The sequence below is a fragment of the Pseudophryne corroboree genome, chromosome 3 (genome assembly GCF_028390025.1).
Source record: "Pseudophryne corroboree isolate aPseCor3 chromosome 3, aPseCor3.hap2, whole genome shotgun sequence".
Lineage (NCBI taxonomy): Eukaryota > Metazoa > Chordata > Amphibia > Anura > Myobatrachidae > Pseudophryne > Pseudophryne corroboree.
The window spans coordinates 35,521,220-35,534,739 of NC_086446.1; the positions used below are offsets into that span (position 1 = coordinate 35,521,220).

The 13,520-nt window shown below is 46.6% G+C and overlaps 1 protein-coding gene across 1 annotated transcript in view; it reads left to right on the top strand.

The window, feature by feature from the left end:
• LOC135054630 (gastrula zinc finger protein XlCGF26.1-like) overlaps positions 1-6,133 on the top strand; it is an 85,882-nt gene extending 79,749 nt beyond the window's left edge. Inside the window, exon 8 of the mRNA XM_063957842.1 lies at positions 1,758-6,133. Within this exon, the coding sequence (XP_063813912.1) occupies positions 1,758-3,166 (1,409 nt within the window). The 3' untranslated portion in view covers positions 3,167-6,133. The remainder of the gene's footprint in view (positions 1-1,757) is intronic.
• Positions 6,134-13,520: the final 7,387 nt, after the last annotated feature.

The window sequence follows — 13,520 nt, forward strand, 5'->3', positions numbered from 1 at the left end:
TGTCTTCCTGGTTTGAACCTTTGCGGACGGTTGAATTAAAATTTCTCACTTGGAAGGTAGTTATGCTTTTGGCGCTGGCATCTGCCAGGCGAGTATCGGAATTGGCAGCTTTATCTCATAAGAGTCCGTACTTGATTTTTCATGCGGATAGGGCGGAATTGAGGACTTGTCAACAATTTCTACCAAAGGTAGTTTCGTCATTTCACATTAACCAACCTATTGTGGTTCCGGTAGCTATGGAAGAAGTGGCGATTCCAAAATCTCTGGATGTTGTAAGAGCGTTAAAAGTTTACGTTTCTAGGACAGCTTTTACTAGGAAAACTGAAGCGTTGTTTGTTTTGTATGCGGCCAACAAGGTTGGTCATCCCGCGTCAAAACAGACTATTGCATGCTGGATTTGTAGTACGATCCAGCAAGCTCATTCTTCAGTGGGATTGCCGGTGCCGAAGTCTGTTAAAGCCCATTCTACCAGAAAGGTGGGCTCATCTTGGGCGGCTGCCCGAGGTGTTTCGGCACTACAGCTTTGCCAAGCGGCTACTTGGTCAGGTTCGAACACTTTTGCTAAATTCTATAAATTCGATACCCTGGCCGATGAGGACCTGGCGTTTGCTCAGTCGGTGCTGCAGAGTTGTCCGCACTCTCCCGCCCGTTCTGGAGCTTTGGTATAATCCCCATGGTCCTTTTGGAGTCCCCAGCATCCTCTAGGACGTAAGAGAAAATAGGATTTTGGTACTCACCGTTAAATCCTTTTCTCCTAGTCCGTAGAGGATGCTGGGCGCCCGTCCCAGTGCGGACTATTACTGGCATTATATAGTTTCTTACTGGTTAAGTTAGTTTATACACGACTTGTGTATTGGATTGTTGCAGCTGGTTGCTGGAGTTTTATGCATACTGTTATCTGGTTTGGCGTTATTCCGGTTGTACGGTATGTTTATGGTGTGGGCTGGTAATTTGGTAGCCCTTAGTTATGACAAAAATCTTTCCTTGTAATGTCCGTCTCTCCTGGGCACAGTTCCTTTAACTGAGGTCTGGAGGACGGGCATAGAGGGAGGAGCCAGTTCACACCCAGTCTTAAGTCTTTTTAGTGTGCCCAAGCTCCTGCGGTTCCCGTCTATACCCCCATGGTCCTTTTGGAGTCCCCAGCATCCTCTACGGACTAGGAGAAAAGGATTTAACGGTGAGTACCAAAATCCTATTATTACAGAACAGATTTAGTTTTGCTGCTTCCTACCAAGAGAAAAGTGATGGTGTTACCGCTCTCATAGTAGGAATGTCTGCACCGTGATGGGATCACCATCAAATTGTGGGCACCATTTGTGAGACACATGGGACCTATGAAGATGATGCACCCTCTGTGTATAAAGCAGTAGCGGTATCGCATAACTAACACCCACACTACTCACCTGCACTGTGATAGCTTGGACACTGATACATATAGATCTATATTAGTGTGTGAGGGGCCTCCTGCTATATTGCTTTCCACTGATGGGGAAAACTCCTTAGATCATAGCCTGGGCTTTCCCAGATGCCACTAGGATAAGTGTGATCGCTCACACACTTATCAGATGGATCCAGTTCTATCTTCAGCCAATGTTTTATATGTGTAGCAATAGAGTCCTATTTACTGTATGTACATCTATAATTGTAATAACCTGTAGTTGGGAAATTGAAATAAAACAACTGAGCATCTTGATCTCACTGATAGTATGATAATTTGTTCCTGAAGGTAACAAAAATCTTTTGTCATACATTTCCAGCAGATGGACCTTGGAGGAAGATCTCGCAGAAGACCTCGGAGGGAGATCTCATTTTGTTTCCAGATTTTACAATACAAGATAACATTACACAGGTTTCTTTAGGAGATATCCCTCTAAATATACATTCTGTACCTCTCAGTTCCGATATTCCATCTGATTCCTCTGATCATGGGGAATGTTCTCCCGATCGCTCAATTATAGCTACACATAGTGCTGGTCTTACAAGTGATTCAGTCTTTACCTGCTTTGAATGTGGTAAAAAATGTGTACATCAGTCACTGTTTGTTAGGCATCAGAGATCTCACACAGGTGAGAAGCCATTTCCATGTCCTGAGTGTGGCAAATGTTTTACAGTGAAGTCAAATCTTGTCACACATCAGAGAATTCACACAGGCGAGAAACCGTTTCCATGTCCTGAGTGTGGTAAATGTTTTACACAGAAATCAGCTCTTGTTAGACATCAGACAAGTCACACAGGTGAGAGTCCATTTTCTTGTCCTGAGTGTGGGAAACGTTTTATATATAAATCAGATCTTGTAATACATGAGCGAATTCACTCAGGGGAAAGGCCATTTCCATGCTCTGAATGTGGGAAAAGTTTTTCTATGAAATTAGACCTTGTTAGGCATGAACGAATTCACACAGGCGAGAAACCATTTCCATGTCCTGAGTGTGGGAAATGTTTTACAGTGAAGTCAAATCTTGTCACACATCAGAGAATTCACACAGGCGAGAAACTGTTTCCATGTTCTGAGTGTGGGAAGCGTTTTACATACAAATCAGTTCTTGTTACACATCAGAGAAGTCACACAGGTGAGAATCCATTTTCTTGTCTTGAGCGTGGGAAACGTTTTATACATAAATCAAATCTTGTCACACATCAGAGAATTCACACAGGCGAGAAACCGTTTCCATGTCCTGAGTGTGGGAAAAGGTTTACACAGAAATCAGCTCTTGTTAGACATCAGACAAGTCACACAGGTGAGAGTCCATTTTCTTGTCCTGAGTGTGGGAAAGGTTTTATATATAAATCAAATCTTGTAATACATGAGAGAATTCACACAGGGGAGAGGCCATTTCCATGCTCTGAATGTGGGAAAAGTTTTTCTTTGAAATTAGACCTTGTTAGGCATGAACGAATTCATACAGGCGAGAAACCATTTCCATGTCCTGAGTGTGGGAAATGTTTTACAGTGAAGGCAAATCTTGTCACACATCAGAGAATTCACACAGGCGAGAAACCATTTCCATGTCCTGAGTGTGGGAAGCATTTTACATACAAATCAGTTCTTGTTGCACATCAGCGAAGTCACACGGGTGAGAAGCCATATCCATGCCCTGAGTGTGGGAAATGTTTTACACAGAAATCAAATCTTGTTACACATGAGAGAAGTCACAAAGGTATGTAACCATTTCCATATAGTGAGGGCCTGATTTGTGTTTGTATGCAACCTAATGGTTTGCATACAAGTCTGTGTCATTAGATGCAGACTTCCTGGACCCTGCTGACTGGATCCGATAGCCAGTCTGAGTATGCTTTGGTCTGCGTAGACTGACCAAGGTCTGCTACCATCACGAGTCGCGATGATGATCCAATGCTGTGTAGTCAGATACAGCCCACTGATATCACTGATGCGAGCAGGGGGCATCTTATCTCTTACAGACGTATCCTGCATTTCCATTTAATTTGTACGGTATTGTACACCTGTGTCTGCGCAATGCCTTACAGATCAACATCAGGCCCTGCGTTCACAATATACTTTACACTAAAATATCTTGTTAGATGTTATCAGCATCTCACTGGTAGGATCGCCTCTGCCTGTTTGACAGGCAGAGGTGGGAGGGGGTGTGCCAAAGAACGCCGTTGGCAGGGCGCGGTCCGGACAACCGAGGTGTGTCTAGACCATTGGGGCGGTCTGCGGCGTGTGCGTGTTGTCACATGCAGCTGCTGCGACCCGAAGAGCGACAGGTAGCTCCCTGCCAGCGAGCAGGAGCAGTGCAGGTAGGGAGCTACTTGTCAAGTACAAAAGCATCGCCGCTGTGGGATTCTTTTGTACTTGGTGGGTGGGGGCTGACATGCGGGGTGGACTAGAGCTGTGCTGGGTGTCCCCCCACAAGTCAGAGTAACTGATAGTAGATGTGCTAAATTTTGCACATCTACGATCAACTCTGAATTACCCCCAAAATGTAGGTAAAGCATACACCTATCACACATAGCATTATAACCACATGTCTAATATCTCCCTGTTGTGCCACCATAACAGCTCTGACACATCCACAAGACCTGTGAAGGTGTCCTGTAGTATGTGGCACCAAGATGTCAGCATCGGATCCTTAAGCCCTGTGAGGTGGGGCCTCCATGGCTCCAGCACATCCCACAGATGCTTGTTCAGATTGAGATCTGGGGAGTTTGGAGGCCAGGTCACCACCGTCATCTTTTTATCATGTTCCTCAAACTTTCTGAGCAATTTTTGCAGTATGGCATGGTGCATTATCCTGCTGAGAGGCCACTGCCGTCAGGGAATGCTGCTGCCATGAAGGGGCGTACTTGTCTGCTACAATGTTTAGGTAGGTAATAAGTATCAGAGTAACATCCTCATGAATGGCGCTAGCCCAAGCTTTCCAAGCAGAACGTTTCCAGAGCATCTAGCTGTCTCCACTGGCTTGCCTTCCCTTCCTGGTACCATCTCTTCCCCAGGTGCACGATGCACACGCACCTGGCAGACCACATGATCTAAAAGAAACAGCAATGTATCCAACGCTCACATGGCCAGTGTAGGAGCTACCGGCAGTGAGCAGGAGTCAGCATCAGCACTCAGACTGGTCTGCAATGCCCTGTGTGTGGTCTGACACCTTTTATAGCCGGCATTAGCTTTATCAGTCATTTCTCTTACAGTAGCGTTTCTGTGATAGGTCCAGATGGGCTGGCTTTCACTCTCCAACCAGTGAGCCTTGGGGGAACCATGACTCATTGATTGTCCTTCCTTGCACCACTTCCTATGGGTACTAACCACTGCATACCAGGAGCACCGCACAAGTCCTGCTGTTCTGGAGATGCTCTGACCCAGCTGTCCAGCCATCACATTGTGGCCCTTGTCCGTGTTGCTTCCAACAAATCAACTTCCAGTATGGAGGTTTCTTGTACTACCTACTATATCCCATCCCTGGACAGGAGCCATTATAATGAGATAATCAGTGTTACTCACGTCACCTGTCAGAGGTGTTGATGTTATTGCTGATCAGTGTCTACATCTGTCTGATAGTGCAGTAACTTCCAATGATATAAGCTGAATTTGGGACACGGGGATATTAGTGTGTGTTGTACATAATGAGAGGATGATGATGGAACACCATAAGAGGAGGGCAGTATAGAAGCAGTGACATGTAATATACTGCACACGTCTGATATACTGTATATACACGGTATGGAGTTGCTATGGCATGTCTGTCTGATAAGGGTAAAATGTACTATTAGAGAATAGGATTATACACATCACACAATGACCTCCTGTGACTGGGAAGGAGCAATGACTGATCGGCCAGCACTGACCATGGGGGAAATAATGTGACTGGTGAGATAATGGGAACAGAGACTGGAAGGGGGAAAGTGTTTGTTACTCAGCGCTGTATATGGTGTTTTCTGGCTGCATACTGCTTCATTTTTGCAGCTATGTAATTAATTGAATACCTTGGTTGATTGGGTCACTCAATTGGAAAAACTGAGCTTAGAACAGGAAATGTACCCTGAGGAATGTGCACGTCTGGACTGAAACGCGTCACCTTCCCCTGAGTTGTCCACTCTATTACAGCAATTGTATTATTCAGTACAAAGTTCTTCCTATAACATCAGGATCTATCATCACCATCTTAAGCGTCACTGAGTAATCTGCGACAGAGTAATAGCTGTTTATAACACCTATTACAGCTGTCTCTACTACCGGTGTACATGTAATATAGACACAGCGTTATGGTGAGACTGCCTACACATTACACAAAATTTAAATAATCCCGCACCAGTATTTCTGATACGTTCTTTTGTATATACAGATTATATATATTGTGGTATTCTCTGCTTTACTGAAAATATCTTAGGTTTTTAACCTTATATACTCTTATATGCAGGTGCTCTCCAAATGCTTGTGAGTCTTAGACCCATAAATACATGCCAAAATTAAAAAGAGAAAGAAGCATTTTTTATTGGACACACTTAAAAACTTATCCTTTTTTTCTAAAATGTCTATTCTTTATTGGGTATGCATTAAAATAATTCGGGGAATTTGGTGAAATATTAAAATATAGTGTGAATAAGAAACAAAGTGTGATATTAAAAACTACTAGTTTCCGATTGGTGATCCCTCAAAGTATGAAACCAAATAAAAGGCTAATTTGCCTATGAAAAAAATCATTATTTGTGTCTTTCTTGGTGTTATCCTATAAACTGCTTTTTATATAACAGGCTAACAGTATTGTTAATTCTTATTTCTCTGTCAGACACATTTGCAACACTTGCAGAGTGCTTTCATAAATTGTAGCTACTTATAATGTTGCCAAAAAATAATTCAATAATGTATCACTATTGATTCTCCATGTAGAATGAAATGATTCATCCACTGACTGTCTGTAAATGACACACCACTATTTGTATATTTAGGGATAAATTTCCCACTATATCTGGTGTGTCTGTTTAATATTATTTTCTCTAACGTCCTAGTGGATGCTGGGGACTCCGTCAGGACCATGGGGATTAGCGGCTCCGCAGGAGACAGGGCACAAAAATAAAGCTTTAGGATCAGGTGGTGTGCACTGGCTCCTCCCCCTATGACCCTCCTCCAAGCCTCAGTTAGGTTTTTGTGCCCGTCCGAGCAGGGTGCAATCTAGGTGGCTCTCCTAAAGAGCTGCTTAGAAAAAGTTTTTAGGTTTTTTATTTTCAGTGAGTCCTGCTGGCAACAGGCTCACTGCAACGAGGGACTTAGGGGAGAAGAAGTGAACTCACCTGCGTGCAGGATGGATTGGCTTCTTAGGCTACTGGACACCATTAGCTCCAGAGGGATCGAACACAGGCCCAGCCATGGAGTCCGGTCCCGGAGCCGCGCCGCCGACCCCCTTGCAGATGCCGAAAAGCGAAGAGGTCCAGAAACCGGCGGCAGAAGACTTTTCAGTCTTCATGAGGTAGCGCACAGCACTGCAGCTGTGCGCCATTGTTGTCACACACTTCACACCAGCAGTCACGGAGGGTGCAGGGCGCTGCAGGGGGCGCCCTGGGCAGCAATGAGAATACCTTGTTCTGGCTAAAAAATACATCACATATAGCCCTTGGGGCTATATGGATGTATTTAACCCCTGCCAGGTCTCACAAACTCCGGAGAAGAGCCCGCCGAAATAGGGGGCGGGGCCTATCTCCTCAGCACACAGCGCCATTTTCCTGCTCAGCTCTGCTGCGAGGAAGGCTCCCAGGACTCTCCCCTGCACTGCACTACAGAAACAGGGTAAAAAAGAGAGGGGGGGGGCACTTTTTTTGGCGTTTTTGATATATATTAAGCTGCTATAAGGGAGACAACACTTCTATAGGGTTGTTCCTATATATTTATAGCGCTTGGGTGTGTGCTGGCAAACTCTCCCTCTGTCTCCCCAAAGGGCTAGTGGGGTCCTGTCTTCGATAAGAGCATTCCCTGTGTGTCTGCTGTGTGTCGGTACGTGTGTGTCGACATGTATGAGGACGATGTTGGTGTGGAGGCGGAGCAATTGCCGGTAATGGTGATGTCACCCCCTAGGGAGTCGACACCGGAATGGATGGCTTTATTTATGTAAATAACGTGATAATGTCAGCACATTACAAAAATCAGTTGACGACATGAGACGGCCGGAAAATCAGTTAGTACCTGTACAGGCGTCTCAGACACCGTCAGGGGCTGTAAAACGCCCTTTACCTCAGTCGGTCGACACAGACACGGACACCGAATCTAGTGTCGACGGTGAAGAAACAAACGTATTTTCCAGTAGGGCCACACGTTATATGATCACGGCAATGAAGGAGGCTTTACATATCTCTGATACTGCATGTACCACAAAAAGGGGTATTATGTGGGGTCTGAAAAAACTACCTGTAGTTTTTCCTGAATCAGACGAATTGAATGAAGCGTGGGTTAACCCCGATAGAAAACTGCTCATTTCAAAGAAGTTATTGGCATTATATCCTTTCCCGCCAGAGGTTAGGGCGCGCTGGGAAACACCCCCTAGGGTGGATAAGGCGCTCACACGCTTATCAAAACAAGTGGCGTTACCGTCTCCTGAAACGGCCGCCCTCAAGGATCCAGCAGATAGGAGGCTGGAAACTACCCTGAAAAGTATATACACTCATACTGGTGTTATACTGCGACCAGCCATCGCCTCTGCATGGATGTGCAGTGCTGGGGTGGTTTGGTCGGATTCCCTGACTGAAAATATTGATACCCTGGATAGGGACAGTATTTTACTGACTATAGAGCATTTAAAGGATGCATTTCTATATATGCGAGATGCACAGAGGGATATTTGCACTCTGGCATCGAGAGTAAGTGCGATGTCCATATCTGCCAGAAGAAGTTTATGGACGCGACAATGGTCAGGTGATGCGGATTCCAAACGGCATATGGAAGTATTGCCGTATAAGGGGGAGGAATTATTTGGGGTCGGTCTATCGGATTTGGTGGCCACGGCAACAGCCGGGAAATCCACCTTTTTACCTCAGGTCCCCTCCCAACAGAAAAAGACACCGTCTTTTCAGCCGCAGTCCTTTCGTTCCTATAGGAACAAGCGGGCGAAAGGACAGTCATATTTGCCCCGAGGCAAAGGAAAGGGTAAGAGAGTGCATCAAGCAGCTTCTTCCCAGGAGCAGAAGCCCCCCCCCCCCGGCTTCTGCAAAGCCCTCAGCATGACGTTGGGGCTTTACAAGCGGACTCAGGGGCGGTGGGGGGTCGACTCAAGAATTTCAGCGCACAGTGGGTTCACTCACAGGTGGACCCCTGGATCCTGCAGATAATATCTCAGGGTTACAGGTTGGAATTCGAGAAGTCTCCCCCTCGCCGGTTCCTAAAGTCTGCTCTGCCAACGTCTCCCTCAGACAGGGCGACGGTATTGGAAGCCATTCACAAGCTGTATTCTCAGCAGGTGATAGTCAAGGTACCCCTCCTACAACAGGGAAAGGGGTATTATTCCACACTATTTGTGGTACCGAAGCCGGACGGCTCGGTAAGACCTATTCTAAATCTGAAATCTTTGAACCTGTACATACAAAAATTCAAGTTCAAGATGGAGTCACTCAGAGCAGTGATAGCGAATCTGGAAGAAGGGGACTTTATGGTGTCCCTGGACATCAAGGATGCTTACCTGCATGTCCCAATTTGCCCTTCACATCAAGGGTACCTCAGGTTCGTGGTGCAAAACTGTCATTATCAGTTTCAGACGCTGCCGTTTGGATTGTCCACGGCACCTCGGGTCTTTACCAAGGTAATGGCCGAAATGATGTTTCTTCTACGAAGAAAAGGCGTATTAATTATCCCTTACTTGGACGATCTCCTGATAAGGGCAAGGTCCAGGGAACAGCTGGGGGACGTAGTAGCACTAACCCAAATAGTGCTGCAACAGCACGGGTGGATTCTGAATTTTCCAAAATCTCAATTGACCCCGACGACACGTCTGCTGTTCCTGGGAATGATTCTGGACACGGTTCAGAAAAAGGTGTTTCTTCCGGAGGAGAAAGCCAAGGAGTTATCCGAACTTGTCAGGAACCTCCTAAAACCAGGGAAAGTGTCTGTGCATCAATGCACAAGAGTCCTGGGAAAGATGGTGGCTTCTTACGAAGCGATTCCATTCGGCAGATTCCACGCACAAACTTTTCAGTGGGATCTGCTGGACAAATGGTCCGGATCACATCTGCAGATGCATCAGCGGATAACCTTATCGCCACGGACAAGGGTGTCTCTGCTGTGGTGGTTGCAGAGTGCTCATCTGTTAGAGGGCCGCAGATTCGGCATACAGGACTGGGTCCTGGTGACCACGGATGCCAGTCTGAGAGGCTGGGGAGCGGTCACACAGGGAAGTAACTTCCAGGGAGTATGGTCAAACCTGGAGATGTCTCTTCACATAAATATACTGGAGCTAAGAGCGATTTACAATGCTCTAAGCCTGGCAAAACCCCTGCTTCAGGGTCAGCCGGTGTTGATCCAGTCGGACAACATCACGGCAGTCGCCCACGTAAACAGACAGGGCGGCACAAGAAGCAGGAGAGCAATGGCAGAAGCTGCAAGGATTCTTCGCTGGGCGGAAGATCATGTGATAGCACTGTCAGCAGTGTTCATTCCGGGAGTGGACAACTGGGAAGCAGACTTCCTCAGCAGACACGATCTACACCCGGGAGAGTGGGGACTTCATCCAGAAGTCTTCCACATGATTGTGAACCGTTGGGAAAAACCAAAGGTGGACATGATGGCGTCTCGCCTCAACAAAAAACTGGACAGGTATTGCGCCAGGTCAAGAGACCCTCAGGCAATAGCTATGGACGCTCTGGTAACGCCGTGGGTGTTCCAGTCAGTGTATGTGTTTCCTCCTCTGCCTCTCATACCAAAAGTACTGAGAATTATACGGCAAAGGGGAGTAAGAACGATACTCGTGGCTCCGGATTGGCCAAGACGAACTTGGTACCCGGAACTTCAGGAGATGCTCACGGAAGATCCGTGGCCTCTACCTCTAAGACGGGACCTGCTTCAACAGGGACCGTGTCTATTCCAAGACTTACCGCGGCTGCGTTTGACGGCATGGCGGTTGAACGCCGAATTCTAAGGGAAAAAGGCATTCCGGAAGAGGTCATTCCTACACTGGTAAAAGCCAGGAAGGAGGTGACTGCACAACATTATCACTGCATTTGGAGAAAATATGTTGCGTGGTGTGAGGCCAGGAAGGCCCCCACGGAGGAATTTCAATTGGGTCGATTCCTACATTTCCTGCAAACAGGATTGTCTATGGGCCTCAAGTTGGGGTCCATTAAGGTTCAAATTTCGGCCCTGTCGATTTTCTTCCAGAAAGAATTGGCTTCAGTTCCTGAAGTCCAGACTTTTGTAAAAGGAGTACTACATATACAGCCCCCGGTTGTGCCCCCAGTGGCTCCGTGGGACCTTAATGTAGTTTTGGATTTTCTCAAATCCCATTGGTTTGAGCCACTCAAATCGGCGGATTTGAAATATCTTACATGGAAAGTAACCATGCTACTGGCCCTGGCTTCAGCCAGGAGAGTGTCAGAATTGGCGGCTTTATCGTATAAAAGCCCATATCTGATTTTCCATTCGGACAGGGCAGAACTGCGGACGCGTCCTCATTTTCTGCCTAAGGTGGTGTCAGCGTTTCACCTGAACCAGCCTATTGTGGTGCCTGCGGCTACTAGCGATTTGGAGGATTCCAAGTTGCTGGACGTTGTCAGGGCATTGAAAATATATATTTCAAGGACGGCTGGAGTCAGAAAATCTGACTCGCTGTTTATACTGTATGCACCCAACAAGCTGGGTGCTCCTGCTTCTAAGCAGACGATTGCTCGTTGGATTTGTAGCACAATTCAACTTGCACATTCTGTGGCAGGCCTGCCACAGCCTAAATCTGTCAAGGCCCATTCCACAAGGAAGGTGGGCTCATCCTGGGCGGCTGCCCGAGGGGTCTCGGCATTACAACTCTGCCGAGCAGCTACGTGGTCGGGGGAGAACACGTTTGTAAAATTCTACAAATTTGATACCCTGGCTAAAGAGGATCTGGAGTTCTCTCATTCGGTGCTGCAGAGTCATCCGCACTCTCCCGCCCGTTTGGGAGCTTTGGTATAATCCCCATGGTCCTGACGGAGTCCCCAGCATCCACTAGGACGTTAGAGAAAATAAGATTTTACTTACCGATAAATCTATTTCTCGTAGTCCGTAGTGGATGCTGGGCGCCCATCCCAAGTGCGGATTGTCTGCAATACTTGTACATAGTTATTGTTACAAAAAAATTGGGTTGTTATTGTTGTGAGCCGTCTGTTCAGAGGCTCCTACGTTGTCATACTGTTAACTGGGTTCAGATCACAAGTTGTACGGTGTGATTGGTGTGGCTGGTATGAGTCTTACCCGGGATTCAAAATCCTTCCTTATTGTGTACGCTCGTCCGGGCACAGTATCCTGAGGCTTGGAGGAGGGTCATAGGGGGAGGAGCCAGTGCACACCACCTGATCCTAAAGCTTTATTTTTGTGCCCTGTCTCCTGCGGAGCCGCTAATCCCCATGGTCCTGACGGAGTCCCCAGCATCCACTACGGACTACGAGAAATAGATTTATCGGTAAGTAAAATCTTATTATCAGTCTGTTAGTTTATAGGTAACGATCTAAATTCCATCCCACACTGATAGCTGCATAAGTTGGGCAATTTGACATAACACTTCTCATTGTTTCAACACTGCATGATATTCCCTTATATTCCTTTATTTCTCTTTGTATTAGGAAATGCAGGCTGATTGCATGTGATTTATAATTTGTTATATTCATGCACATATTCCTGTGTTGTATGGTCTGGTTCTGTCTCCTGATACAGCTTCTACCATTCCTGGTTCCTGTGCTGTATGCTCTGGTTCAGTCTCCTGATACAGCTTCTACCATTCCTGGTTCCTGTGCTGTATGATCTGGTTCCATTTCCTGATACAGCTTCTACTCTTCCTGGTTCCTGTGCTGTATGCTCTGGTTCTGTCTCCTGATACAGCTTCTACCATTCCTGGTTTCTGTGATCTATGCTCTGGTTCAATCTCCTGATACAGCTTCTACTATTCCTGGTTCCTGTGCTGTATGATCTGGTTCAATCTCCTGATACAGCTTCTACTATTCCTGGTTCCTGTGCTGTATGCTCTGGTTCTGTCTCCTGATACATCTTCTACTATTCCTGGTTCCTGTGCTGTATGCTCTGGTTCCGTCTCCTGATACAGCTTCTACTATTCCTGGTTCCTGTGCTGTATGCTCTGGTTGTGTCTCCTGATACAGCTTCTACCATTCCTGGTTCCTGTGCTGTATGCTCTGGTTGTGTCTCCTGATACAGCTTCTACTATTCCTGGTTCCTGTGCTGTATGCTCTGGTTGTGTCTCCTGATACAGCTTCTACTATTCCTGGTTCCTGTGCTGTATGCTCTGGTTCAGACTCCTGATACAGCTTCTACTATTCCTGGTTCCTGTGCTGTATGCTCTGGTTCTGTCTCCTGATACAGCTTCTGCGAGTCCTGGTTTCTGTGCTGTATGGTCTGGTTGTGTCTCCTGATACAGCTTCTACTCTTCCTGCTTCCTGTGCTGTATGCTCTGGTTGTGTCTCCTGATACAGCTTCTACCATTCCTGGTTCCTGTGTTGTATGGTCTGGTTCTGTCTCCTGATACAGCTTCTACTATTCCTGGTTCCTGTGCTGTATGCTCTGGTTCAGACTCCTGATACAGCTTCTACTCTTCCTGGTTCCTGTGCTGTATGCTCTGGTTCTGTCTCCTGATGCAGCTTCTACTATTCCTGGTTCCTGTGCTGTATGTGTATGCTCTGGTTGTGTCTCCTGATACAGCTTCTACCAGTCCTGGTTCCTGTGCTGTATGCTCTGGTTCCGTCTCCTGATAAAGCTTCTACTATTCCTGGTTTCTGTGCTGTATGCTCTGGTTCCGTCTCCTGATACAGCTTCTACCATTCCTGGTTCCTGTGCTGTATGCTCTGGTTCCGTCTCCTGATACAGCTTCTACTATTCCTGGTTCCTG